The sequence below is a fragment of the Hyperoodon ampullatus genome (assembly GCF_949752795.1).
Source record: "Hyperoodon ampullatus genome assembly, chromosome: 9".
Taxonomy (NCBI): Eukaryota; Metazoa; Chordata; class Mammalia; order Artiodactyla; family Ziphiidae; genus Hyperoodon; species Hyperoodon ampullatus.
This window is the reverse complement of record NC_136922.1, coordinates 53,146,458-53,171,969: the sequence shown is the minus strand read 5'-3', so window position 1 is coordinate 53,171,969 and position 25,512 is coordinate 53,146,458. Positions and strand designations below refer to the sequence as shown.

At 33.8% G+C, this 25,512-nt stretch overlaps 1 protein-coding gene across 2 annotated transcripts in view; it reads left to right on the top strand.

The window, feature by feature from the left end:
* AKAP9 (A-kinase anchoring protein 9) overlaps positions 1-25,512 on the top strand; it is a gene marked incomplete at its 5' end in the record, with an annotated part of 150,198 nt that overhangs the window by 25,351 nt on the left and 99,335 nt on the right. For both annotated transcript variants that reach the window (XM_079711809.1, XM_079711808.1), the window contains 8 exons: positions 3,997-4,041; positions 9,878-9,931; positions 10,299-10,469; positions 11,252-11,407; positions 12,040-12,237; positions 17,214-19,592; positions 22,559-22,772; positions 25,222-25,301. In XM_079711809.1, the coding sequence (XP_079567935.1) occupies positions 3,997-4,041; positions 9,878-9,931; positions 10,299-10,469; positions 11,252-11,407; positions 12,040-12,237; positions 17,214-19,592; positions 22,559-22,772; positions 25,222-25,301 (3,297 nt within the window). The remainder of the gene's footprint in view (positions 1-3,996; positions 4,042-9,877; positions 9,932-10,298; positions 10,470-11,251; positions 11,408-12,039; positions 12,238-17,213; positions 19,593-22,558; positions 22,773-25,221; positions 25,302-25,512) is intronic.

Sequence of the window (25,512 nt, the reverse complement as noted above, 5' to 3'; positions counted from 1 at the left end):
TTTTCTCCATATATATGCCCAGGAGGGGAATTGCTGGATCATATGATAATCATATGAGTATTATGTTGGCTGTGAGTTTGTGATAAATAACTTTTATTGTGTTGAGATATATTCCCTCTATACCAACTTTAGTAAGAGTTTTTAATCATGAATGGATATTTCACAAAAGTAAACTCAAAATGGATTAAAGACCTAAATATAAGACTGGATACTATAAAACTCTTAGAGGAAAACATAGGCAGAACACTCTTTGGCATAAATTGCAGCAATATCTTTTTCGATCCGTCTCCTAGAGTAATGGAAATAAAAAGAAAAATAAACACCTAATTAAACCCAAAAGCTTTTGCACAGCAAAGGAAACCGTAAACAAAATGAAAAGATGATGCATAGAATAGGAGAAAATATTTGCAAGTGATGTGACCGACAGTGGATTAATCTCCAAAACTTACAAACAGCTCATATGGCTTAATATAAAAAAAAAACCAACCCAATCAAAAAATGGGCAGAAGACCTATATACACATTTTACCAAAGAAGATATACAGATGGCCAAGAGGCATGTGAAAAGATGCTCAACATCGCTAATTATTAGAGAAATGCAAATCAAAACTACAATGAGATACCACCTCACACCAGTCAGAATGGCCATCATCACAAAGTCTACAACCAATAAATGCTGGAGAGGCTGTGGAGAAAAGGGAACCCTCCTGTTACTGGTGGGAATATAAATTGGTATAGCCACTATGAAGAACAGTATGGAGGTTCCTTAAAAAACTAAAAATAGAGCTAACATATGATCCAGTAATCCCACTCCTGAGCATATATCTGGAGAAAACCATGGTTCAAAAGGGTACATGCACCCCAGTGTTCATTGCAGTGCTGTTTACAATAGCTAAGACATGGAAACAGTCTAAATATCCATTGACAGCTGAATGGATAAAGAAGATGTGGTACATATATACAATGGAATATTACTCAGCCATTAAGAAGAATGATGGATGGACCTAGAGTCTTTCATACAGAGTGAAGTAAGTCAGACAGAGAAAGACAAATATCATATGATATTGTTTATATGTGAAATCTAAAAAAATGATACAAATGAACTAATTTACAAAACAGGAAACAGACTCACAGACGTAGAGAATGAATTTATGGTTACCGGGGGAAGGGTGGGGGGAGGGATAGATTGGGAGTTTGAGATTAACATGTACACACTGCTATATTTAAAATAGATAACCCTATTAGAATTTTTTAATGTTTCTTTACGTGTATACACAGGATAATTTTATAGATGTAAACATTATGTTTAATTGTATTCAATAACATGAACACAAAAGTAAAATAAACATAAAATAATAAAACATAAAATAAAATAGATAACCAACAAGGACCTACTGTATAGCACAGCAAATTCTGCTTAGTAGTCTGTAATAACCTAAATGGGAAAAGAACTTGAAAAAGAATAGATACATGTGTATGTATAACTGAATCACTTTGCTGTACACCTGAAACTAACACAACATTGTTAATCAACTATACTCCAATATAAAATAAAATTTTTTTAATTTTTAAAAAAGAATGGATGTTGCATTTTATCAAATGCTTCTTCTGCATCTATTGAGATGATCATGTGGTTTTTGTCTTTTCTTCTATTGATGTGGTGTATCACATTGATTGATTTGCATATGTTGAACCATCCTTGTGAACCTCAGATGAATCCAGCTTAATCATGGTGTATGATCCTTTTTAATGTGTTGGTGGATTTGGTTTGCTAATATTTTGTGGAGGATTTTCGCATCTATATTCATCAAAGATATTGTATTGTAATTTTCTTTTTTTGTGGTATCTTTGTCTGGTTTGGGTATCAAGGTGATAGTGGCTTCATACAATGACTTTCGGAGTTTTCCCTCCCCTTTAATCTTTTGGAAGAATTTGAGTAGGATTGATATAAGTTCTTCTTTGTATGTTTAGTAATCCCCCAGTAAAGCCATCCAGTTCTGGACTTTTGTTCGAAGGGAGTTTTTTAAAATTACAGATTGTGTTTCACTTGTAGTGATCAGTCTGTTCAAATTCTCTATTTCTTCTTGATTCAGTTTTGGTGGGCTGTATGTTTCTAGAAACTGGTCCATTTCTTCTAGGTTGTCCAATTTGTTGGCACATGATTGTTCATAGTATTCTCTTATGTTTTTTTGTATTTCTGTGGTATCGGTTGTTATTTCTTCTCTTTCATTTCTTATTTTATTTTGGTCCTCTTTTCTTCTTGGTGATCCCTGCCAGAGGTTTGTCAATTTTGTCCTTTCAAAACACCAGCTCTTCGTTTCAGTGATTATTTCTATTGTTTTTTTTTCTTTTTATTATTTTTTTTTAATTTTATTTTTTTTGCGGTACGAGGGCCTCTCACTGTTGTGGCCTCTCCTGTTGCAGAGCACAGGCTCCAGACGTGCAGGCTCAGTGGCCATGGCCCACAGGCCCAGCCGCTCCGTGGCATGTGGGATCTTCCCAGACCGGGGCACAAACCCGTATCCCCTGCATCGGCAGGCGGACTCTCAACCACTGCGCCACCAGGGAAGCCCTCTGTTGTTTTTTAAATCTCTGTTTTATTTATTTCCTCTCTGATCTTTATTATTTCCTTCCTTCTGCTGACTTTAGGTTTTGCTTTTTCTTCTTCTAATTCTTCTAGGTGGTAGGTTAGGTTGTTGATTTGAGAAATTTCTTGTTTTTTGAGTAAGTACTGTGTCACTATGAACTTACCTCTTAGGACTGCTTTGGCTGCATCTCATAGCTTTTGTATGGTTGTGTTTTCATTGTCATGTGTCTCAAGGTATTTTTTAAATTTCATTGTTGAGCCATTAGTTTTTTAGTAGCAAATTGTTTAGTCTCCCTGTAATCATTTTTTCTCATTTTTCTCTTTGCAGTTGATTTCTACTTTCATGCTGTTGTGATCAAAAAAGATGCTTGAAATAATTTCTATCCTTTTAAATTTGTTTAGGCTTGCCACGTGTCCTAGTATGTGGTCTATCCCAGAGAATATTGCATGTGTGCTTGAAAAGAATGTAGTCTGTTTTGGGGGGCTGTAATGTCCTGAAAATATCAATTAAGTCTAACTGTTCTATTGTGTCATTTATGATCTCTGTTGCTTTATTGATTTTCTGTCTGGAAGATCTGTCCATTGATGTCAGAGGGGTGTTAAAGTCTCCTATTATTATTATATTTCCATCAGTTTCTCCCTTTATGTCCGTTAGTATTTGTTTTATGTAGGTGCTTCTATATTGGGTTCATATATGGTTCATATTTGTTGAGTGAAAAAATGAAATATCTGGGTCTCTTTTCTCACTTGTAAAATTAGATTCTTAGATTTGATGAGAGTGTGTGAACAGTGAAAGCAGTGAAAATTTAGGTTTCCTCTTTGACTCTTCCTAGTACTTCTAAGCCGAGGGAAGCTTAGAAAAGCCACTCACTTCATACCCAAATCCCAGGGATGTAAGGATGAAGCAAGAATGTCTTTGAAAGTTTTTTGTAAGCTGCAACAGTGTTAATAACAACAGAGGTTGGTAATTTTCTTCAAGTTGTTGCTACTTTTCTAGCACCAAAATTTGATGATTCTTCATTTTAAAGAAATTGAACTTTTTGGAGTAACAATTTAAGACTTTATTTTATTTAAAAGAGATGTAAGAATTAGAGGGATGATATCTTTTTTGGTGCTTTTGTCTTACAAATGATTTGTAGTATATAAAAGACCCTGTGTGAAAGTACTTCTCGATACTTTTATATTTAGAAAACTGCCTAGTGATAAATTTTAGATGTGTTATTTAGCCATTGTGATTCATAATCAGTGGAATTTTTAAAGAATTTAATAATTTTTTGCCTGTTTTTTAGTAATATTTTTTGAGTATTCTATCATAAGTTACCAGTAGTAATGGGCTAATAAAGTACAATATTTGGAGAGGGGATGCAGTAGAAAGGCTTTAATATAATCAGTTTTTACTTTCTGTTTTAGCCGGAAAGTGAAATTTCAACCACGGCAGATGATTATAGTTCAGAGGTAAGGATAAGTAACACTGTGATTGACATTTCATTTTTTTGGAAATTATTGTTGATTATTAATACTTTATTACTTGTAACTCACATGCTTTATGTTTTTATAAATATAATAAGAATATAGCACAGTATGATGTAATGTAAATGACCTAGAAAACCTGAAGTTTATATTTTTCTGACATATCTTTTTTCTGATTATTAACTAAAGTCTTAAATCTGTTTGAATAAGTTGGTCCTTAATTAGATTGAGGCCTTGTTTTAGTTTCTAAGAAAGTGTTTGAAATTGGGTTTCTAGGATACATGATATAAGGTATCCATATTTAACACAGTAAACATTTCATATTGTAGGGTATTTTATTTTGTGTAATGCTTTTTACAACTGCTTGAATTCTAGTTAATTACATAAATTCATTTATTGAAATTAATGTTACAGTAGTGGCTTTTAACACCTAAATTAAAAATCATTGGACACTTTAGGAAATACCTTCTTTATGTGTTAATAAATGTATGTCATTTTATCTTTTTCTTATTTTTTCTTATTCTTTTAGATATGATTGTCATTTTTTTTTGGTCCAGTATTTGAGGACATGGAAAACTTACTTTGAATGGTTCAACAACTCAGTGTATTCTATAAGTTTTGATTTATTGTAGATGTCTAATAGGAAAGAAAAGAAAACTTCATGTACTTAAATGAACTTATTACTGTTTTGGATTGCTAATGGGAGTGAAAACTTTTACACTTCAAAAGTTTAATGTGTTTAAAAGCTGGGAATATACTTATTAGTGATCTGGTCAGGGAAATAATTAACCAATGTTAAATAAATAAATTAGTGCCCAGTTTAGGCTACATAAATTTGCCTTTATGGGAAGTATCTCAGTTTAAAATTACAGCTTGCAATTCAGAGAATCTGCCCTTGTGACTTTAAATTTGGGACTTAGATATTAAAACATTGCTTTTCTCTTCCATAATACCTTAATTCTTAGAGCTTGTCTTTCTTGATTGAAGTTTAAGATGGTTTGGCACTTGAACTACTGGTAACTTTCGGGCAGCCCAGGATTCCACAAGTGCATTTTTTTTTCTTTATACCAAAGTGAATTTTTTTTATAATCTAAGTGGCTACAGATCAGACCATCTAATACATGCCTGTGAAATTTGGTTAAAATTTATATTTTAAATTTTTATTGTGATACCTAGTAAATATGATGCATTTCAAAATGAGGTACAAATAATTTTAAATATAAGTCCTACAGATAAAAGTTAAAGCATGTTGTCCAGGTCTTCCCTGGTGGTTCAGTGGTTAAGAAGCTGTCCTGACAATGCACACGGGTTCAAGTCCAGGTCTGGGAAGATCCCACGTGTCGTGGAGCAACTAAGCCCATGCGCCACAACTACTGAGCCTGTGCTTTAGAGCCCGCAAGCCACAACTATTGAGCCCGCATGCCACAACTACTGAAGCCCGTGTGCCTAAAGCCCATACTGTGCCACAAAGAGAAGCTACCGCAATGAGAAGCCCTCGTGCTGCAACTAGAGAAAGCTTGCGCGCAGCAGTGAAGACCCAATGCAGCCAAAAATAAATAAATTTATTATTTTTTTAAAGTGTAATACAAATCTTAAAAAAAACAAAAAAACATGTTGTCCATGATTTAACAATAAGAAATATATTTTACATATATGTGTATTTAATTTTATATATTTATGTATGTATTACATATATGTGTATAGTTGTATACATGAATAATTGTGCACATGAGTAATATATACATATTCATACATACATATTTTTTTAAACCAAACTTTCAGGAAAAGATACTTTACTATGTGACGAGTCCTCTGATACTTTTTCTTTCTAACACTGGTCACAAAAACTCAATTGATTAGCTGATTTATAAGTTGAAAAAATTAGTGATTTAGAAGGTTACGTTGAAAGATAATTATGAAATAATCTTTGACAGATTTGACCAGATTTGAATCATAATCCTTCTAATATTATCCATTTTGGGCCTAGTTTCATAATGGATTATACTTTGAGAAATTTACATATTTTACTGTGTGTATAGAAAATAGTATAAAATTGATAGTCTGTGAAATATTTGATGATGTCTCATCAAGATTGCTAAAATGGGTACGGCTTCAATCCATGATACTCTGGACTAGTTTTGGGTCTTTAGCTACTTGATTTAATGACATTGGACTGGTTTGACTGAGCTAGAATTTCAGGGGACTTCTAAGCCATATTCACAGTCTTAGGAGGCAGAAAAATGTTCAGTAGGTCAAATTTATAAACCAAAGAATACACAACATGGTAAATCAACTATATTTCAATAAACATAAAAAAATTAACAAGGAGTAAATCTCACACTGTAGTACTCTTCATATTAGAACTCTTAAGGGACCTCTAAAATGAAATTCCTTTCTAGGCAACACATATAACTTCACTACAAATAACAGATTTGTGAAGTATAAAACAGTCTTGGCTGCTCTGGTTTGCATTTGAATATTCTTAAAATTTCAAACTTACATGGCTTTAATCATAAGACACATAATTATCTTGTATTTTGTCTAAATATCACTGTCATTTTTCTGGTACATAGGGAAATAAGGTGATGTAAAAGAGAAGGGGCTTTGGAGCCAGAAAGTCCTATTTTCAAATTTCAGCTTATTCACCTCTGAGCAGGATGAATTTGGACACATCACTTAAACTCTGAAATACAGTTTCCTTACCTGTAAAATGGGGGGAAATAATATCTATACCACAGGGTAGTTTTGAGGGTTATTTGGTAATTTTAGTATGATGTTTGATATATAAAAAACAATCAGCAAAGCTTGTGGGTTTTTTTACTGTGCTTCACTAGATGTATGCTTTTCTTCACACTAAGTTTATATGAAACTAATGAGTGATGAGAATTCTTTTAACAGTTTATTCTCAGAAGGATTTCAGATTCTGATTCTATGTTTAATTAGCAATTAGTTTAGAAATTTTATTTTGATAGATACGGTATGTGCTTAATGTTCTTGACTTCTGTGGCTAGTATACCCCTTGGATTAAAAAATGAATTCAGGTCTAGAAAGGATTAGTCAGATAATTTTATCCTGTGATCTCCCTAAGATCTGTTCTGTATAAAAATATATCCAATTATGTATACTAGAGAAATCAGACTAAATAAAAAATATCCTTCTTACGAGTTAATTTAAATTATACATAATCTTTTTAGTTCTTGGTGAAGGGACGTTTCATATCTAGAATACCATATTTACATAAAATATTTTTATCGATACCATTAGAGCAGGGTTATTTGGGGAAAGTTGGAAATGCTACAGGCAACATACAGAGATAAGTAAATAAATATGCTTTGCTATGTATAGAAAGATGAAATGATAGTAGGGCTTACAGTCTTTTTATGGACTTCAACTGATTATTCAGAACTTCTTAACCAAGTCACTTACAGGACTCATGACATTTATGAAGTGACTGGCTGGAGTTGGAGACATAGCCTATAGCCAGCCATTAAGTAACGTAAAATTAGCTTTTCAACTTGACTTGGGTTTCTTTCTTTCTTCTTTTTAACTTCACCTTATTTTCATTTTCTCCCTCCCTGTCTTCAGCTTATACACTGAAGGTGTACAACATGGTGCTTGATACTTAACTTTGACTTTGAATGAATGATCTTAACTTCATTAGTTTCTTGGCTCTAATTCCAGGAGTCAGCTAGGCACACTGAACTCCTATAATTTTTATGAACTTTATGAACTATTAGATTCTTCTTATTTTTTATTAAAACATCCATTATTAATATTTTTGTACATACTGCCAAATTAAGTATAATAAGGATAAGGTGTTAATCATAAATAAAGAGTGAGTTGTTCTTCTGTGTTTTTGAACTGATGTCCACTGAAAGGAAAAGTTTTTGTGTGAAGAACATTTTATGATTATAAAATAAGAGTCATCTTTCCTCTGATTCTTTCTGAATAGCAGTATTTTTAGGAGATGATACTCTACAGAACATTTTAAAATTTAGAATGTACCTTATTTGTACTTTCCCAAATCTTCAAGTTGTCTACATAGATTGAGTAAGTTATGAATTCAAAAAGACTATATTAGTATAGCCTAAAGGTTAAATAACTTTGAAAAATGCCACAGTAAAGAACGACATAAGGAAAAGTTAAGGTTTCTTCAGTTGGAGGAGTCTGTTCATCTAATCTTCATGTTTCAAGCTATTAATGTGCCTTCATATTATGGTTTACCAAGTATTGTGTTAAAACGCTAGTGTAAGAAGATGAGATAAATGCTCTACCTGTTAGGTATCAGTGAAGTAATTATCTAGATTAAAAAATATAATCATTTATTGCTAACTATTAATGATCCTAATATTCTGTTGAGTGTTTCTTTTCTAACTTTGAAATATAGTTTAGTTCTGGTGTATAATCTCTTATTACCTATTTACATGATATTAAATTTTTAAGAACTGTTAATATTGACAAGATTTTAATGTTTATTATAATAACAATTAAGTTTTGAAAACAGTCATGTAGTATTTTAAGAAGCCAATACATATGACTTGCTCAAGTGTAAAATGTGCTCAACTTAGAGAAAAGTTAAGCTGAATGTTGGCTATTTAATGTGTTAGATTCAATTATTATAAATAGATAACTAATTTATGTAAGTGATATCATCACCACTTAAAGGAATATCCTTTGCTTAATATGATATTTGAAAATATTCATAAAATCCATTTCATTATACTGTTACCCTAAAGGAAAAGTTTAGTAGATGTTTATCAAAGTGCTTCATTTCAAAATCAAGAAAAGCTAATTGAAATTTAGAATTTAATTTGAAAGTTATTGCAAGTGACTTTATTAATAATCTTAATAGAGTTAGTATTGCTGTGTTTTAATAGTTTTCACAAATTCTAATAATGTGTTGCCATAAAGGTGAAATTTTTTTTAACTTTAAGCTTTGTTTTTTGGAATTATCCTTGGGGAAAAAAAAGGAATCAAACTCTGGAAAGAACTCTTAATTAGGATCTTCACTTTTTAAAGTGTTGTGATCCATATCAACCTAATCCTAATTCTAAGTTATTCTATTCTATGTATTTCAACAGTAAAAACTTCATTATCTTGGATTCTGTTAACACAGAATTGTGAGAAATTAAACATAAACAGGAATGAAGTTCACTTGTTTGCTGTTAGGGGGAAGGAAGGTATTATTGAGTAGATTAATTGATCTGAAATTAATCTCCCACCAGGGCAACCCCAGAGACATATTCTGCCAACCTCCTGCGTCCTACCACAAAATGTCTGTGATAGAGACACCTGTATTCTGGAAAATCTCCACATCTGTCAGGGTTGGCATGGCTATCATAGTACCCTCAGGGGAAAGTTCTTGGGGGAGTTTTCCGGCTCTTGATCTCCTCCTACTTCTTCACCTGCTTGCCAACCTTCAATAGATTTACATCAGTAAACAGTTTTACTTTAAAATGAATAGGGCTTAATCAAAAAACAATTATTTAAATGATTTTAAGGCAGTGTTTTGTAGAGGAGGATCTTGTAACTAGAGGTTTATAGTTATTCTTCTTAAGACAAAAGAGAAACTGTACTTAGAACCTTAATTCACTTAAATGAAAATGTATAGCACAGAACTCAAATGTATGAGGAATTCTTTGGCATTTAAAATGGTCATAATGTCTTTTAGATGTTTAAATTTAATCACTATATCTGTTTTTGCCAATGAGGCATTTTCCTTAGGCATAAGAAAAGCATGAATACAGTTAGCACAAATATAATTGTTAGCTTTAAATAAAATTCTAAAACCATAATATTTCAGGAAATTGTTTTTATACAGGTAAATGGTTGCAGTTTTGTGGCGAGAACAGGAAAGCCTACAAATTTATTAAGGGTACAGTATTTAAAACTACTCATTATACTAATGTTTTATTCTATTTAAAACCATTGGAATACTAACAAAGCTTTTTCCTGTATGTACTTCTTTCAGTGTGTGATTTCTAAATGCTTTTAATGTGTAACAAAACAAAATTATCCACCTTTTGTTATAAAACTCAATTGTAACAGAATTTGCAGATATCTTGTTTTTGCTCTTGAGGTATATATATCACATTAGCAACAAAGTAGGTTGTCATGCCAGTAAACTCCCAGGTGATGAGTGATGTTTTAAATTAGACTTTGCTGTAGGATTCAGATTTTGAATCCCTTTTCCTGAGGGAATGTTGCTAGTACTGAATTATTAAAAATCTGGATTGGTTTAGGAAGAAGAATTTGGTGTTGATGATTCTTATTCTGAACATGGAGCACAGTACAATCAGACCCACCTAGAGATGATGGAAAATGAATTGGCTGGGAAACAACATGAGATTGAAGAGCTAAACAGAGAACTAGAAGAAATGAGGGCCACCTGTGGGACTGAAGGACTGAAGCAGGTGTGTTTACCTTATGTGGCTTTTGGTTTGTTACAAAACAAAAATAGGAAATTTTAATGATAGTAGAGGTACATTCTTTAAAGATGGGTTTTTTAAATGGTGACTTCAAGTCACCTCATTATATTTGTCCTTATACATATCATAAACAACATCGCTTAAAACTAGTCCATTAACAAGGCTAATATAATGAGATCTTTTTTTTAACTTTATGAGATAGCTAGTCTGACGTCACTTCAGTAGGGATAGATGTTTTTGTAAGCAGCCTGAGAGAAAATTATGTTGCATACCACATCAGTCAATATATTGACTTAAACTCATTAAAAATGTCAGCCAGTCTTTGTAAGTAACTTCTTGTGGTTAAAATAACATCTGTTGTTTGTGGCAGTCAGTTATGAAAACAAGGTGAAATAAGACATTGATGAGGATGACAATATATTTCAGTTTCATCTTCTTTAGAAACAAGGCTTAAACATGCCTATGATGGTAATGCCTACAAACATTGGAGCATCCCTAAATATAAAGACACTTGTCCTTCTAGAAGTAGATATATGGATAAGTCAAATCTGATGTATTTTGTTCCCTAGTTCAGATGGTTTTTTAAAAGTTGATGTGGAAGTAAAACTAATTCCCGCAAGATAATAGCTTTCAAGTATGCTTACAGATTGTGATAATTCTGCCAGTGCATTTTGAATATCATATTTTTGAAGAAGTTAGCTGTACTAATATTTAATTTTGTTAAAAAAATCAAATATAGCACGTTTAATTTTCACTGATTTTTTTAGTTGCAAGAATTTGAAGCTGCCATTAAACAGAGAGATGGCATCATAACCCAACTCACTGCTAATTTACAACAAGCTAGAAGAGAAAAGGATGAGACAATGAGAGAATTTTTAGAGTTGACAGAACAGAGTCAAAAATTACAGATTCAATTCCAGCATGTAAGTATTACTAATAGAACAAAATTTATTAAATTTTTAGGAATGAATTTAAAATTTTCTTCTTACATTTTCCAGAACAAATAAATATTTAAAAGCCATTTGCTTTTTATGTATTATTTTGAAAAAACTAGTAAATACTTCTTATGTTAACCAGGAATTTAATTCATACTTCTTGAGTGGTTTTGTGCTATTATTTTCTTTTCCTCATCTGTATTTTAAAATCTTATAAGTCCGATAAGGTGGATTTTTGCAGAAATTAACCTGTAGTTACATCCAACCTTTGTCAACCCTGGTATGATTTTATTTTAGTTAGGTTCTGAAATGGTAACTAGACTGAATATATTCCACTTACCTTTAATTAGAGCCATAGGAATCTGATTGTATTAATTAAGGTTTCTGTTGATGAGTAACAGAAAATAATTTTAGATAAGGGAGGAATTTATCAGCTTAGGTAATGTACTCATTCTCATCTGATCAGCTATGGTGGCATGTTTGCTGGGGTCTCAAGCCTGTGAATCCAGTACAGTTCCCAGAGAGCAACTATGAGCCGAGTAACACCCCCCAAAGAATGTCTTTTCCTTAGTGTACTCACTTAAGAATTTAATACTTTGGGGTTTCTTTCTATTTTCAAGTTACAGGCTAGTGAAACTCTGAGAAACAGCACTCATAGTAGCACAGCTGCAGATTTACTACAAGCCAAACAACAGATCCTCACTCATCAGCAACAGCTGGAAGAACAAGACCATCTGTTAGAAGATTATCACAAAAAGAAAGAAGACTTCAAAATGCAAATTAGTTTCTTGCAAGAGAAAATTAGAGCATATGAAATGGTATGTTTAAGGAAGTCAACCAATGTGCATCAACTTTACAATTAACTTTAAAGTTTTTTATCCTAGTGTTTATCTTTTTGCTACACACATGAATCAGAAAGTTTCATAATTAAGAAAGTTCTTTAAGCATGTAAGATAATTTATTTCAAAAGCAGTTGGGAGTCTTCCAGTAATAGGTTTTAAGATTATACTCATTGGGACTTCCCTGGTGGTCCAGTGGGTAAGAATCCACACTCCCAATGCAGGCAGCCCACGTATGATCTAGGTCCCACATGCATGCCGCAACTGAGAGCCCACATGCTGCAGCTAAACATGCCGCAGCTAAACATGCCACAACGAAGATCTCGAGTGCCACAACTAAGACTTGGCGCAGCCTAAATAAATAAATAAATATTTGTGTGGGGGGTAATACTCATTACTGACTTCTTTGAAAGTGATCAGCCTATGTTAAATTGAGTTCGGAGAATCTACATTTATAACCAGAATTTCTGTGCTTTTTTTCTTTTACGTCTGGAGATGTTTCTACTCATTTTAGCCATGGTTATGAAATTCTGAAAATATTTTCATGGCAAAATGAAGTTTCATGGATTTTAATTAGAAAAAAATACAGATTCTCTTTATTCATGGTAGTTATGTGTTATAAAGTTGCCTGGAACACTTATTCAGTGCTCCCAGGGGATATATATACACATACATACATACATTCACACACAAATACATATCATATAGATTTTTTTGGCTCTTTCCACTATATTTTATTTTTTAATTTTATTGAAGTATATTGGATTTACAGTGTTGTGCATATCATATAGATTATAATATTAAATCCTAAGAAAACATCCTGGTAGATTATATTTTGTTTAATTTTCAAAAGAGAAATGAGGGTTAGAAGTGTTAACTGACTTGCCTAAGGGTGCCTTCCCCCCAGGTAGTTGCCAGAATTGGGATTCCAACCCTATTGGACTGACCCAGAGCCAGAATTTCTTGCAGTACGCTCTGCTACCCCCTACCATCTCCATTCTCATGGTCTCCATCCTTGTCCTCTCCATATGAGAACTTAAACAAAAAAGCAGTGTGCTCACCTTGCTTGATGCCAGTTGGAATCATGCATGCCATGAAACTCAATTTTTTAAATTAATTTATTTTTGGCTGCTTTGGGTCTTCGTTGCTGCACATGGGCTTTCTCTAGTTGTGGCGAGCAGGGGCTACTCTTTGTTGTGGCGTGCAGGCTTCTCATTGCGGTGGCTTCTCTTGCTGTGGAGCATGGGCTCTAGGCACGTGGGCTCCAGTAGTTGTGGCACGTGGGCTCAGTAGTTGTGGCTTGCAGGCTCTAGAGCGCAGGCTCAGTAGTTACGGTGCATGGGCTTAGTTGTTCTGCGGCATGTGGGATCTTCCCGACCAGGGCTTGAAGCTGTGTCTCCTGCATTGGCAGGTGGATTCTTAACCACTGCACCACCAGGAAAGTCCCAGCAACTCAAATTTTTTACCACTCTGTGCACTTTTTCAAATGACTGTGAGTATTGATTTCAGGGTTATATATAAATTTAAGCAAGTAAGCAAATTCACAGATATGAAATCTTTGAATAATGAGGGCAGACTATACATATAATACAGTACTTTTTATAAACTTAGGAGGTTCTTCTGCAAAATGTTGAGAAATTGTCAAAACAAGACTATCGTTTGGATAATAATAAAAGTATTAGGTAGCATTTATTTTTGTTTACTTGGTACCAGGCAATATTCAAAGCATCATACACATACTAACTCATTGAATCATCACACCAACCTTATGAGGTAGAGATACCATTATCACCTCCATTTTACAGATGAGGACATCAGAACAAAGCAAGATGAAGTAAATTGCCCAGACATACAGGTAATAAATTGGTAGAGCCAGATTTCAAATCTAGGTAGTATGATTCCAGAGACTGTCTCTAGCAAAGCAAGATGAAGTAAATTACCCAGATATACAGGTAATAAATTGGTAGAGCCAGATCTCAAATCTAGGTAATATGATTCCAGAGACTGTCTCTAAGGAAAATAGGAAATGTACAATATTAATGTACTGAAATTATGAAATGGACATGCTTTACAACCAAGGTAATTTAAAAATCATATTGTAGATGATTACAGAACACTTGTTTTGCATCATGCTCTTGCAAGAGATAGTGATGTTTAAATGTGCTTTTTTCTTCACTGGAACTCATGGTTTAGTAGGCATGTATGCAAGACACCACAAAACAAGGCTAAGTATGGTTAAAAAGTGCTTTGAAAATTCTTAGTAAGTGTGGCTTCATAAGGGAAGTGATTCAGGGTAGGCTTTAGCTGGAAGGTGATATTTGAGGTAAGTCTGTGTATTGGAACAATCCCCTTTTAATTGTACTTTGTTTTCTCCCTAATTGGTGTAATATATGGCACATAGCAGCTACTCAATACTAATTTGGTAAGTAAGTGAATAAATTATGAATCTGAACTGATGAGATGGGGAGGACATTTTAGAGAGGGTGGAGTATGCATAAAGACCCAGGCTGAAACATGTTAGAAGTGTATATAGTCATCAAAAAATAGTTTAATAAGAAAACAGTGGTCTTTGGAAATGAGTTTTTCCAGGAGCTAAGAGTAGAAAGTCAGCCTAGGCCTAGGTTAGAAAAGCCTGGGCAGTCGGGTTTTATCGTACTTATTATATTGTATTCAGTAGGCAGTATAATTTGAGATTATTTAAAATTCAAGTAATTCATTTTCGTAGGGGGAATAACCTTTGTTTATTTGAATGTTAGCAAGAATACTTTTGTTATCAGTCCCTTTTTCATTACATACATTTTTTTTTCTCTTTGAATGAATCCCTGGGTAGTAGTTCCATTAAAGCAACTGAGGGACTAGGGCATTAGGATGATAGTTGGAACTGCCTTGGTTTCTGAGGCAACTGCATTAACTGTTCCAGGTTCATTCATACTGTCTTAATCCGCTGAACTTCCCATGGTACAGTCGTCACAGGCAGGAACTATATTATTCCTTACTCTCTCAGGTCTGTTTCCAAAAAATAGAGGGATTGTATCCTTAACCACAGAGCTATCTTTTTTTTGCAACACCATATAAGTTGTTTAAAACCATGTACTTTGGAATAAATGGTAAGTAAGAAAAGTGAACCATGAATTTGTACTATTTAATAATTGAATGAAGAATTGTTGTTTGCAGTAATATCAGGTGTTGGACAGTTTTGAATTGATACTTTTTATTTTATGAGGGTTCCCCCCCATGAAAAACCAGGATATATAAATAAATATTAAAGATTTTATAAAAACGTTAACATTTTCAAGACTAATTGCTTAACAGTTTAACTGAAGTTGACTGCTGTGAACTGATTTTACTTTCTTAGAGACTCCAAATGCCTTACAGATTTTTTTCTAGTATATAAATATATTATGTGTGTATGTTGCACAGTGAGAATTAATACCTTAATATATTTATTTTATTTTAGATTCAAGCATATTCTGTGAGATAGAGAAAATAATATCATCTTTATTTTACAGGTGAAAACACCAAGATTTAAAGAGATTAAACTGATTTAAATGTCATATTTTAGTCCGAAATTAAAGTCTGAAGGCTTAGTACTTGCTAGTAACTTATGGTGACATTGATGGGATATGTGATACCAAGACGAAAGCTGATAGGATTTTGCTCAAGTGAGCATGAGATCAAGGGATGTTAGACAAATCAAATGTTCAGTGGCATTAGGCTGTGATAACCTCATATATCCATCTCACAGTAGGAATGGTCATGCCTTTGGACTGAAATTCTTAATTCTGTTTACGATAGACCCCTACCTTGCTTTCTACATTTGGTATGGTTTTCCCAGAGGGATTAGAATTCTCAAAGCCTCATGGTACCTTGATTCTCTTTTCTGAACTGTACTTAAATGGGGACTGCCAATATTTCACTCTGAGGCTTTCTTTTTTCCTAGGCCCTGTCATTCCTTTTTTTAGGTATGTTAATACATTCATTTGAGGTGCCTTTTAAGTCCTCTTGGCCTTGGACTTTTGTCTCCTGAAGGTGATTTTAATTACTTTACATATATTCTGTTCCATTCTGTAGATTTTACTTTTCTTTTGGTCCTTGGAACTACAGCCCTTAACTACTCAGGCAACTAAGTAACAGAGACAAAACTTTGTCTCCAGGGCTTCTACTCGACTCCCTTATGCTCTAACACTTCTGCGAATGATTAGGGACATAGGGACATACCTCGGCATATGTTCTGGGTTTTGATTTATCCACAGTTCCAAAATAGAGTCCCAAATCAGAACTGGGGGGAAAAAAATCTGTCCTGCTTTCAAATTTCTATTCACACCAAAAATCTAGAATCAAATTGATATGCCATAAATGGTTTAATTGTCTTGCATATCACTTGCGATTCAACCACTTAAGCATGGCATATCCCTGAACTTTTAATTCATTTAGCCCCAGGAGTGAAGTTAAGGCTGACTTACAGGAACCTGTGTTTGTTGTTTTACTCTTTTCATAATACTTGCCCACCAAACCTTCAGGTCAGTAAAATACTATATGGGAGGAACTCTGATTTATTTTTAGGACTCTTCTGGAAATGTAAAGAGTATGTAGTGCTCTAGCTATTGCAAATACTAAATACATAGAATGTTAATCAGTTAATAAGAAAGAAGAATGTATAATGGTTTAGACACATTTTAATCCCACTGAATTTTTAAACTAAAAAATTTAGTCATAGCAATGTAAGAAAAATTTCTTCCCACCAAGAAGGCCAACACTGCTCATAGGTAGTGTTGACTACACAAGTCCTGTGTCTCATTGACATAAGAAAAATTAAGGGACAGGCTCAGCAGCTACTTTTTGTAGGATAATGTAAAAAGCAGTCTTCTGTCAGTCTTTTGGTAATGGGGTTAAGGGGTATAAGTAACCAGGAACTAAAAATGCCATTTTTATATTTTCATTTTTTCTTTATAAAGGAACAGGATAAAAAAGTAGAAAGCTCAAGTAAAGAAATACAGGAAAAGGAAGCAGTCATTGAAGAATTAAATACAAAAATAATAGAAGAAGAAAAAAAAACTCTTGAGCTAAAGGATAAAGTCACAACTGCTGATAAATTACTGGAAGAATTACAAGAACAGGTTGTACAAAAGAACCAAGAGATAAAAAATATGAAATTAGAGCTGACTAATTCCAAGCAAAAGGAAAGACAGTGTTCTGAGGAAATAAAACAATTAATGGGGACAGTTGAAGAACTTCAGAAGAAAAATCATAAAGATAGTCAGTTTGAAACTGATATTCTACAAAGAATGGAACAAGAAACACAAAGAAAGTTAGAACAACTCCGGGCAGAGCTGGATGAGATGTATGGGCAGCAGATAGTACAGATGAAACAAGAATTAATAAAACAACACATGTCACAGATAGATGAACTTAAAACACAACATAAGGGAGAAATGGAGAATGCTTTAAGATCATATCCAAATATTACAGTTAATGAAGATCAAATAAAGTTAATGAATATGGCAATAAATGAACTGAATATAAAATTGCAAGATACTAACTCTCAAAAGGAAAAACTCAAGGAAGAACTAGGAGTAATTTCAGGAGAAAAGTCTGTTCTACAGAGACAGCTTGAAGACCTTTTTGAAGAATTGAGCTTTTCAAGGGACCAAATTCAGAGGGCTAGACAGACTATAGCTGAACAAGAAAGTAAACTCAATGAAGCACACAAGTCCCTTAGTACAGTGAAAGATTTGAAAGCGGAGATTATTTCTGCATCTGAATCCAGGAAGGAACTAGAATTAAAACATGAAGCAGAAGTTACACATTATAAGATAAAGCTTGAAATGTTAGAAAGAGAAAAAAATGCTGTATTAGACAGAATGGCTGAATCACAAGAAGCTGAGCTAGAGAGGCTGAGGACACAGCTCCTGTTTAGTCATGAAGAAGAACTTTCCAAACTGAAGGAAGATTTGGAAATTGAACATCGAATAAATATTGAAAAGCTTAAAGATAACTTAGGCATTCACTATAAACAGCAGATAGATGGCTTACGGAATGAAATGAGTCAAAAGATAGAAACCATGCAGTTTGAAAAAGACAATTTGATAACTAAGCAGAACCAGTTAATTTTGGAAATTTCAAAGCTGAAAGATTTACAGCAATCCCTTGTGAATTCAAAATCAGAAGAAATGACCCTTCAAATCAATGAACTTCAAAAAGAAATTGAAATACTCAGACAAGAAGAAAAGGAAAAGGGTACACTTGAACAAGAAGTTCAAGAATTACAACTTAAAACTGAATTATTGGAGAAACAAATGAAGGAAAAAGAGGATGACCTTCAAGAAAAATTTGCACAACTTGAAGCAGAGAATAGCATTCTTAAAGATGAAAAGAAGGCCCTTGAAGACATGTTGAAAATATATACTCCTCTTAACCAAGAAGAAAGATTAATTTCCATAGACTCCATTAAGTCCAGATCCAAAGACTGTAGCTGGCAAAAAGAAATAGAAATTCTTACAGAGGAAAATGAGAACCTCAAAAAACAATGTATTCAGCTAACTGAAGAGATTGAAAAGCAAAGGAACACTTTTTCATTTGCTGAAAAAAATTTTGAAGTTAATTATCAAGAGTTACAGGAGGATTATGCTTGCCTTCTCAAGGTAAAAACCGATTTAGAAGACAGTAAAAATAAACAAGAAGTTGAATATAAAAGTAAGCTTAAAGCACTTAGTGAAGAGCTTCATCATTTGCAAAGAATAAACCCAACTCTAGTGAAAATAAAAAGTTCAGTCTTTGATGATGACAAAACTTTTACAGCAGAACCATTGGAAATTGGTGAGGTTGTTGAGAAAGATACAACAGAACTTATGGAAAAGCTTGAGGTAACCAAGCGAGAAAAATTAGAACTGTCAGAGAGACTGTCTGATCTTTCTGAACAATTAAAACAGAAACATAGCGAGATTAGTTTTCTAAGGGAAGAAGTTAAATCTTTAAAGCAAGAAAAAGAGCAAGTTTTATTGAGATGTAGAGAGCTAGAAATCATAATTAACCATAATAGGACAGAAGATGTAAATGTGTGTGCTGTCCATTTAAGCTCTTTAAAAGATGGAGTTTTGACAAGCAGGGATTCTGGAGGGTGTGTTCCTAAAATAAGTAAAGATTTTGGTGAAGAATCAAAAATAATGGAGTTAAATAAAATTCCTTTTGAAAATATGACTCTTGGAAAAGAAAACAAGCAAGAATGGTTTTTTGATCACTTGCCGTCAGTGACAAATGAATCATCACTTGGGACAACTGAACCAGGTGAAAATGATAAACTTCAGCAGGAGCTCAGTGTACTTAAATCAGAACAGGTATGTTTACTTACATGTATATGCTACAGCGTACATTTCATACTAAAAGTTTTCATCTTCATAAAACAAATTAACCTTACAAGAGAATGAAAGTAAACCCTGTAATGTAATTCTCACTTAAGCCTATCATTTATCATTTCTTTTTATCTTTTTTATTCTTAAACGTTGTTGCCGCTCTTTTAATCTTTTAGTTAATCTGCTCAGGAAATAGAACATAGAACACATTTTCTTTGAAAAGGCAAGAGTTTGAATAACAAGAGTCTGAGCTTTAGAAAAGTTATTTTGTAATATTTTGTTGCAATCCCAAAGATTGGTTTCAGTCTCATTTTGTATTGGTGTTTTCAAGGTTCCACAACTGAAAATTAACTCTCAAACTTTTAGTACTCCATATAGTTGTTCAGTAGTTATGAAACTATATTTCCCTGAGAAAAAAATTTTGGTTTAAATCCTAGCGTTTTCTCAGAGTCTTGTTTTACCTGAAGCGGGGAGGGGGTGGGGGAATGTATTCATTCTAAATACAGTTAAACAGTGCATATAATGAGTAATACTAGGTCACTCCTGACGATTTTTTTTGCTGGATACTGAAAATAGAAATGACATGAAAATTCCACTGGACATCTTGTATGGTGCTAACTAGAGCTTTATGTGTTTCTTCATTTCTATAACAAGTATTTATTGAGTCTCTTGCCAGGTAGGAATAGTGGTGAACAAGAGAAAGAAGGTTCCTGCTCTCAAAGAGCATATATTCTAGTGAGGGAGGCAGGCAGTAAATGAGGAAACAAGTAGAATAGTTAAGAAAAGTGATGTTTTATAAAGAAAATAAAACATAATGTGATAGAGAATGGTGGGTAGTGGTGGTGGCAGCATTAAATAGGGTGGTCAGGAAAGGTGTCTAGGAGGAAGTAACATCTGAGCTGCCATCTGAATGGCAGCGAGGAGTCTACCACATGGAAATTAGAGCAGTTGTGATTACAGAGATGAGTTTGAGGAACAGAATAAAGACGTATTTAGCTGAGTTTGAGGGAAGGAGAGTGGAAAAAAAAGTTTGAAGAAGCAAAAGACCAGATATTGTAGAGCCTTACAGACTGCGTAAGCAGTTGACATTTTATTCTGTATACAGTAGGAAGCCACTGGAAAGTTTTTTCTTTTTACTTCTAATAAATGTACTCACATTTATGATCTTATATCAGATGTAAGGATATTTTAAATTTTAATAACCTAAATAGAGTTAAGATGTTCTAACTGCATAACTATTAATGCTTTGTTAAATATCTGAAATAGTTTTCAAAATCATAATTGGTTTTAATGTAATCACTCCTAAAAATGCCAGAGATCATTTAAATTTTTTTAAAAAGCATTACTGGGGGAGGACCTAAATTTGAAGCTATCACAATGGTCAAATTTTCTCAGTAAGAATTTTATTTTTTCTAACTAAAGACATTTTCAGTGACATTCATATACCATCTCCTTGACATTAACTTCCATAAAGTAAACAGAGGCAAACCCATAAGCTGTCCCTGCCCCACTCATCACTACCAAGACAAACCCCCTTAGTGATGGGGAGAGGAGTGAGGTGTGTGTCTGTGGAAGGAAGCTCACAGAAGAAATTGAGCAACAACTTATAACACCTAAGAGCAATCTAAATATGCTTAGAAATAATGCTGAAGCCACAAAAATACTTCTCCTTTGGGAATAAACTAATTGGCTCATAAACATGAAAAGATACTTCAACATTATAAATTGATATAATAATAAAAGAGCATTTTATACCTGTCAGATTGGCAAAATAAGTTTCACAATAAAAAGTGTGATGAGAATGTGGGGAGATGAGTATTCACCTACACTGTTAAATATCAGTGTAAATTGGTGTAATTATATTTTTTAAATGTGTTAAAATCTAATGCAATTAATATACGTCATCTATGATGCAGCATTTACATTTCTAGGTGGCACTCAGTGTAGTCCCTGACCAGCAGCATCAGCATCACTTGAAAACAGGTTAAAATTCAAATTCTGGGGCCCACACCAGACCTCCTGAACTAGACGCTCTAGAAGAGGGGCCCAGCAATCTGTTTTAATAAGCACTCCAGGTGATTTTGATGTGTGCTAAAGTTTGAGAACCACTACACTAGAGAAACACTAGCATATTTGTACAAGGGCATATGTATATGAATTTATTGCAGCATTTTTTGAAATATCAAAAAAATTAGAAATGATCCAGTTGATCTCCAAAAAGGAAATGGACAAATTGTGCTATATTCATATATATAATACCACAGTTACATTCATCTGTATCTCCATGGATAGATCTTAGAAGTATATTGAATGAGAAGAGTAATTTGCAAAATAAATACCATTTTGCACCATTTATGTAAATTCTTAAAAACAAAATATAATGCATTGTTTATAGATGCATTGAGAAGTGAGGGTATAAGAAATGAACTGTACTTGCAGCAAATTTATGATCAAATTTATGATAATGATGGCCTCTGGAGAAGGAGGAATGAGAACATAGTAGATTAAATTTTATCTATGTTTTCTTTCTAAACCAAAAAAATAGGGAGGAGAGAAATGAAAAAAAAAGATAAAATAATTGTATTTGTTAATTTGGGATATGGGTACATAGTGTTTATTACATTATTATTTGCATTTCTCTATGCTTGTTTTAAAATGTTATTTTTGAACAAAAATGAAAGATCAGGCAGTCCTAGCTATACCAAATATCAAAATTTACTATGAAGTTAAAGTAATGAAAATATTGTGCTATTTTCCTTGAAAAAGATAGGTAGGTCAGTGTAACAGAATAAGTGAGAAAAAAATTAAATTAGACATCACTTCTCTTACATGAAATTTTAAACTATAATTTCATGTATTTCCTCCCTTGTAATCAGTATATGCAAAAAAAAGTTAAATTACTTGATTTGTCATTTAAAAATATTCTAACCTACACATTAATTTACTTTAAGAATGATTTAAGGCTACAGATGGAAGCTCAACGTATTTGCCTCTCTCTGGTTTATTCAACTCATGTGGATCAGGTTCGTGAATATATGAAAAAGGAAAAAGATAAAGCTCTTTGCAGTCTTAAGCAGGAGCTTATTTCTGCTCAAGAGGATAAGATCAAGGAACTTCAGAAAATACACCAGCTAGAGCTACAGAATATAAAAACACAAGAAACAGGTAAATGATTTCTAACAAAATTATAAGTATTATGAAACAAATAAGTATCACTTAGAGCCCACCACTCCATGATTCTGTTCTTGACTTAGACCCCCATAGAGGAACATGACTGGGTATTCCAGTCCTGGACTCATTTGTTCATATAATCATAGGATACTCGTTTAAGTGCTTGAGAAATATAAAAATCACTGAGTTATTTTCCCCAAGAAGTCAACAATCCTGTGGGAAAGCAATATAAAATAACTCTTAGAAAACAATAGGAAAATTTCTATACTAGAAGAATGAACACAAAGAATGGAAGGAGAGAGGAGAAAAGTCTAGTACTTCCTGGAAGAGTGAGGCAGTAGGCAGGAGTAGGGAGGTTGGAATTTTAGCGAAAGCTCTTGAGTCTTAAATGTAGAGGTATGAGAGACTGCATCCATTTTGGAGAGTTGAGAATTCAAGGTGTGTGAAAAAGTACTGAGGGATAAAGATGGAAAGATTGGGAGGAGCTTGGTAAGAAAAGGCTTCATATACCCTAAGTGAAGCATGTTTAATCTTTATGCCAATGGTGATAAGACCCAATGCAGGATTTTCAATAGTGGGAGTAACATCGTAAGATTTTTAAGATGACAGCATTGGGGCAAATTGGGAGAGGTGATAAGTGATGGGAAGACCAGTTAAGCAACTCTGGCAGTAATTCTGTTAACATTAAGATGTTGAACTAAAATGTCATTGGGGATTGGAGAAGGAAGGAAAGTTTAAGAGTTAAAGAGGTAGGCTGTAGGGGCTTCCCTGGTGGCGCAGTGGTTGAGAGTCCGCCTGCCGATGCAAAGGACATGGGTTCGTGCCCTGGTCCGGGGAGATCCTGCATACTGTGGAGTGGCTGGGCCCGTGAGCCATGGCCGCTGAGCCTGCGCGTCCGGAGCCTGTGCTCCGCAACAGGAGAGGCCACAACAGTGAGAGGCCCGCATACCGCAAAAAAAAAAAAAAGAGGTAGGCTGTAGTCTGCAGTTAATATTAACAGTAAAAGGGGAAGGAATTGAGAATGATCTCTAAGTTTCTAGCTTGAGTAGTTGGATTGAGGGTGACTAGCCATGAGGAGGATAAGGACCAGATTTGTGGAAAAAATAGTAAATTAAGCTTGGAACATTGAGTTAAAAATATCTGTTGACTTTGAAAAAGAGATATCTAAGGGGTAGGACAAGAATAATGACACAGATGTAGAGAATGGACTTGAGGACATGGGTAGGGGGAAGGGTAAGCTGGGATGAAGTGAGAGAGTGGCATGGACGTATATACACTACCAAATGTAAAATAGATAGCTAGTGGGAAGCAGCCGCATAGCACAGGGAGATCAGCTTGGTGCTTTGTGACCACCTAGAGAGGTAGGATAGGGATGGTGGGAGGGAGACACAAGAGGGAGGAGATATGGGGATATATGTATACATATAGCTGATTCACTGTTGTACAGCAGAAACTAACACAACGTTGTAAAGCAATTATACTCCAGTAAAGATGTTTTTTTAAAAAAATCCACAAATTAATTAATTAAAAAAGAGAGAGATATCTATTAGGCAGTTGAAATTAGAAAGCTGAAACCTAAGAGGGAGGATTAGGCACAAGATAAAGATTTGTAAATCAAAAGACCATTTGAGGCCAAGGACAAGAATGAGATGCCCTGGGAGACTGTAGAGTGAGCCAGAGACTAAGATGGTACTGTGTAAGGAGCAATATTTAAGGAACCGTAAGTGGAAGACTAGTTGCAGTTAACTTTTACCTTTAATACTTACTTAATTACTCAATTAAATTAAACTTCCTCTGTTCAAGGTATTTTTAGGCCCCCACTCTGGACAGATCTGCCTTTGGGAATGAGGTGGCTCATAAGTTTGGAATTGTTTTGTTGAACAGAGTAGAATTTAAAGTGTGGCTTAAATAAGAATACTGTACTTTTTTACTTCAGCAGTTCTTTGTGAGTTGAATAAGATTTTAAGCATATATTGCTTGTATTGGTATCCTCTTCAGATAGAATCTGTAGTGTTTCAGACTACAAGTTAATTAATGGGTCCGTTAATGGGCGATGAAGTCAGTCCAGTGATAAAGAAGAACAGAACACATTGGCGTGCATAGCATGTAGAAATAGTAAATGTTGACTTGTGAGATTTTTGTTTCAGTTTTATATGGATGTATATATGTAATAGGTTATGCTGTATGATGTATTTCTAGTATTGAGTTGTAGTAAAAAAAAAATTGTAAGTCACTTCTTTGTACCATTTTGTGGGATATAAATTGAAAATCCTACAAATTATCTTAGATGGTTAACATTGAGCAGCACAAAATAACATTGAAAGAAATAAAAAATTTTAAACTAATCTTATTGCCGGGAAGCTTCCAGTTGACATAGGTTTAATATGAAAATAGTTTCTAAGTATGTAAGCTGAACATTTTAATGCAATATCTATTCTATTAGGTGATGAAGTGAAGCCTTTACAGATGCTCATTGGAAAACTTCACAGGGCAGTGTCTGAAGAATGTTCTCATTTTACACAGGTAAGGTATTAGTTAAAAAGTACTTTTACCATAATTCAGAAAGATACATGAACCACAGTGTTCATTGCAGCACTATTTACAATATCCAGGACATGGAAGCAACCTAAATGTCCATCAGTAGATGAATGGATAAAGAAGATATGGCACATATATACAGTGGAATATTACCCAGCCATAAAAAGAAACAAAATTGAGTTATTTGTAATGAGGT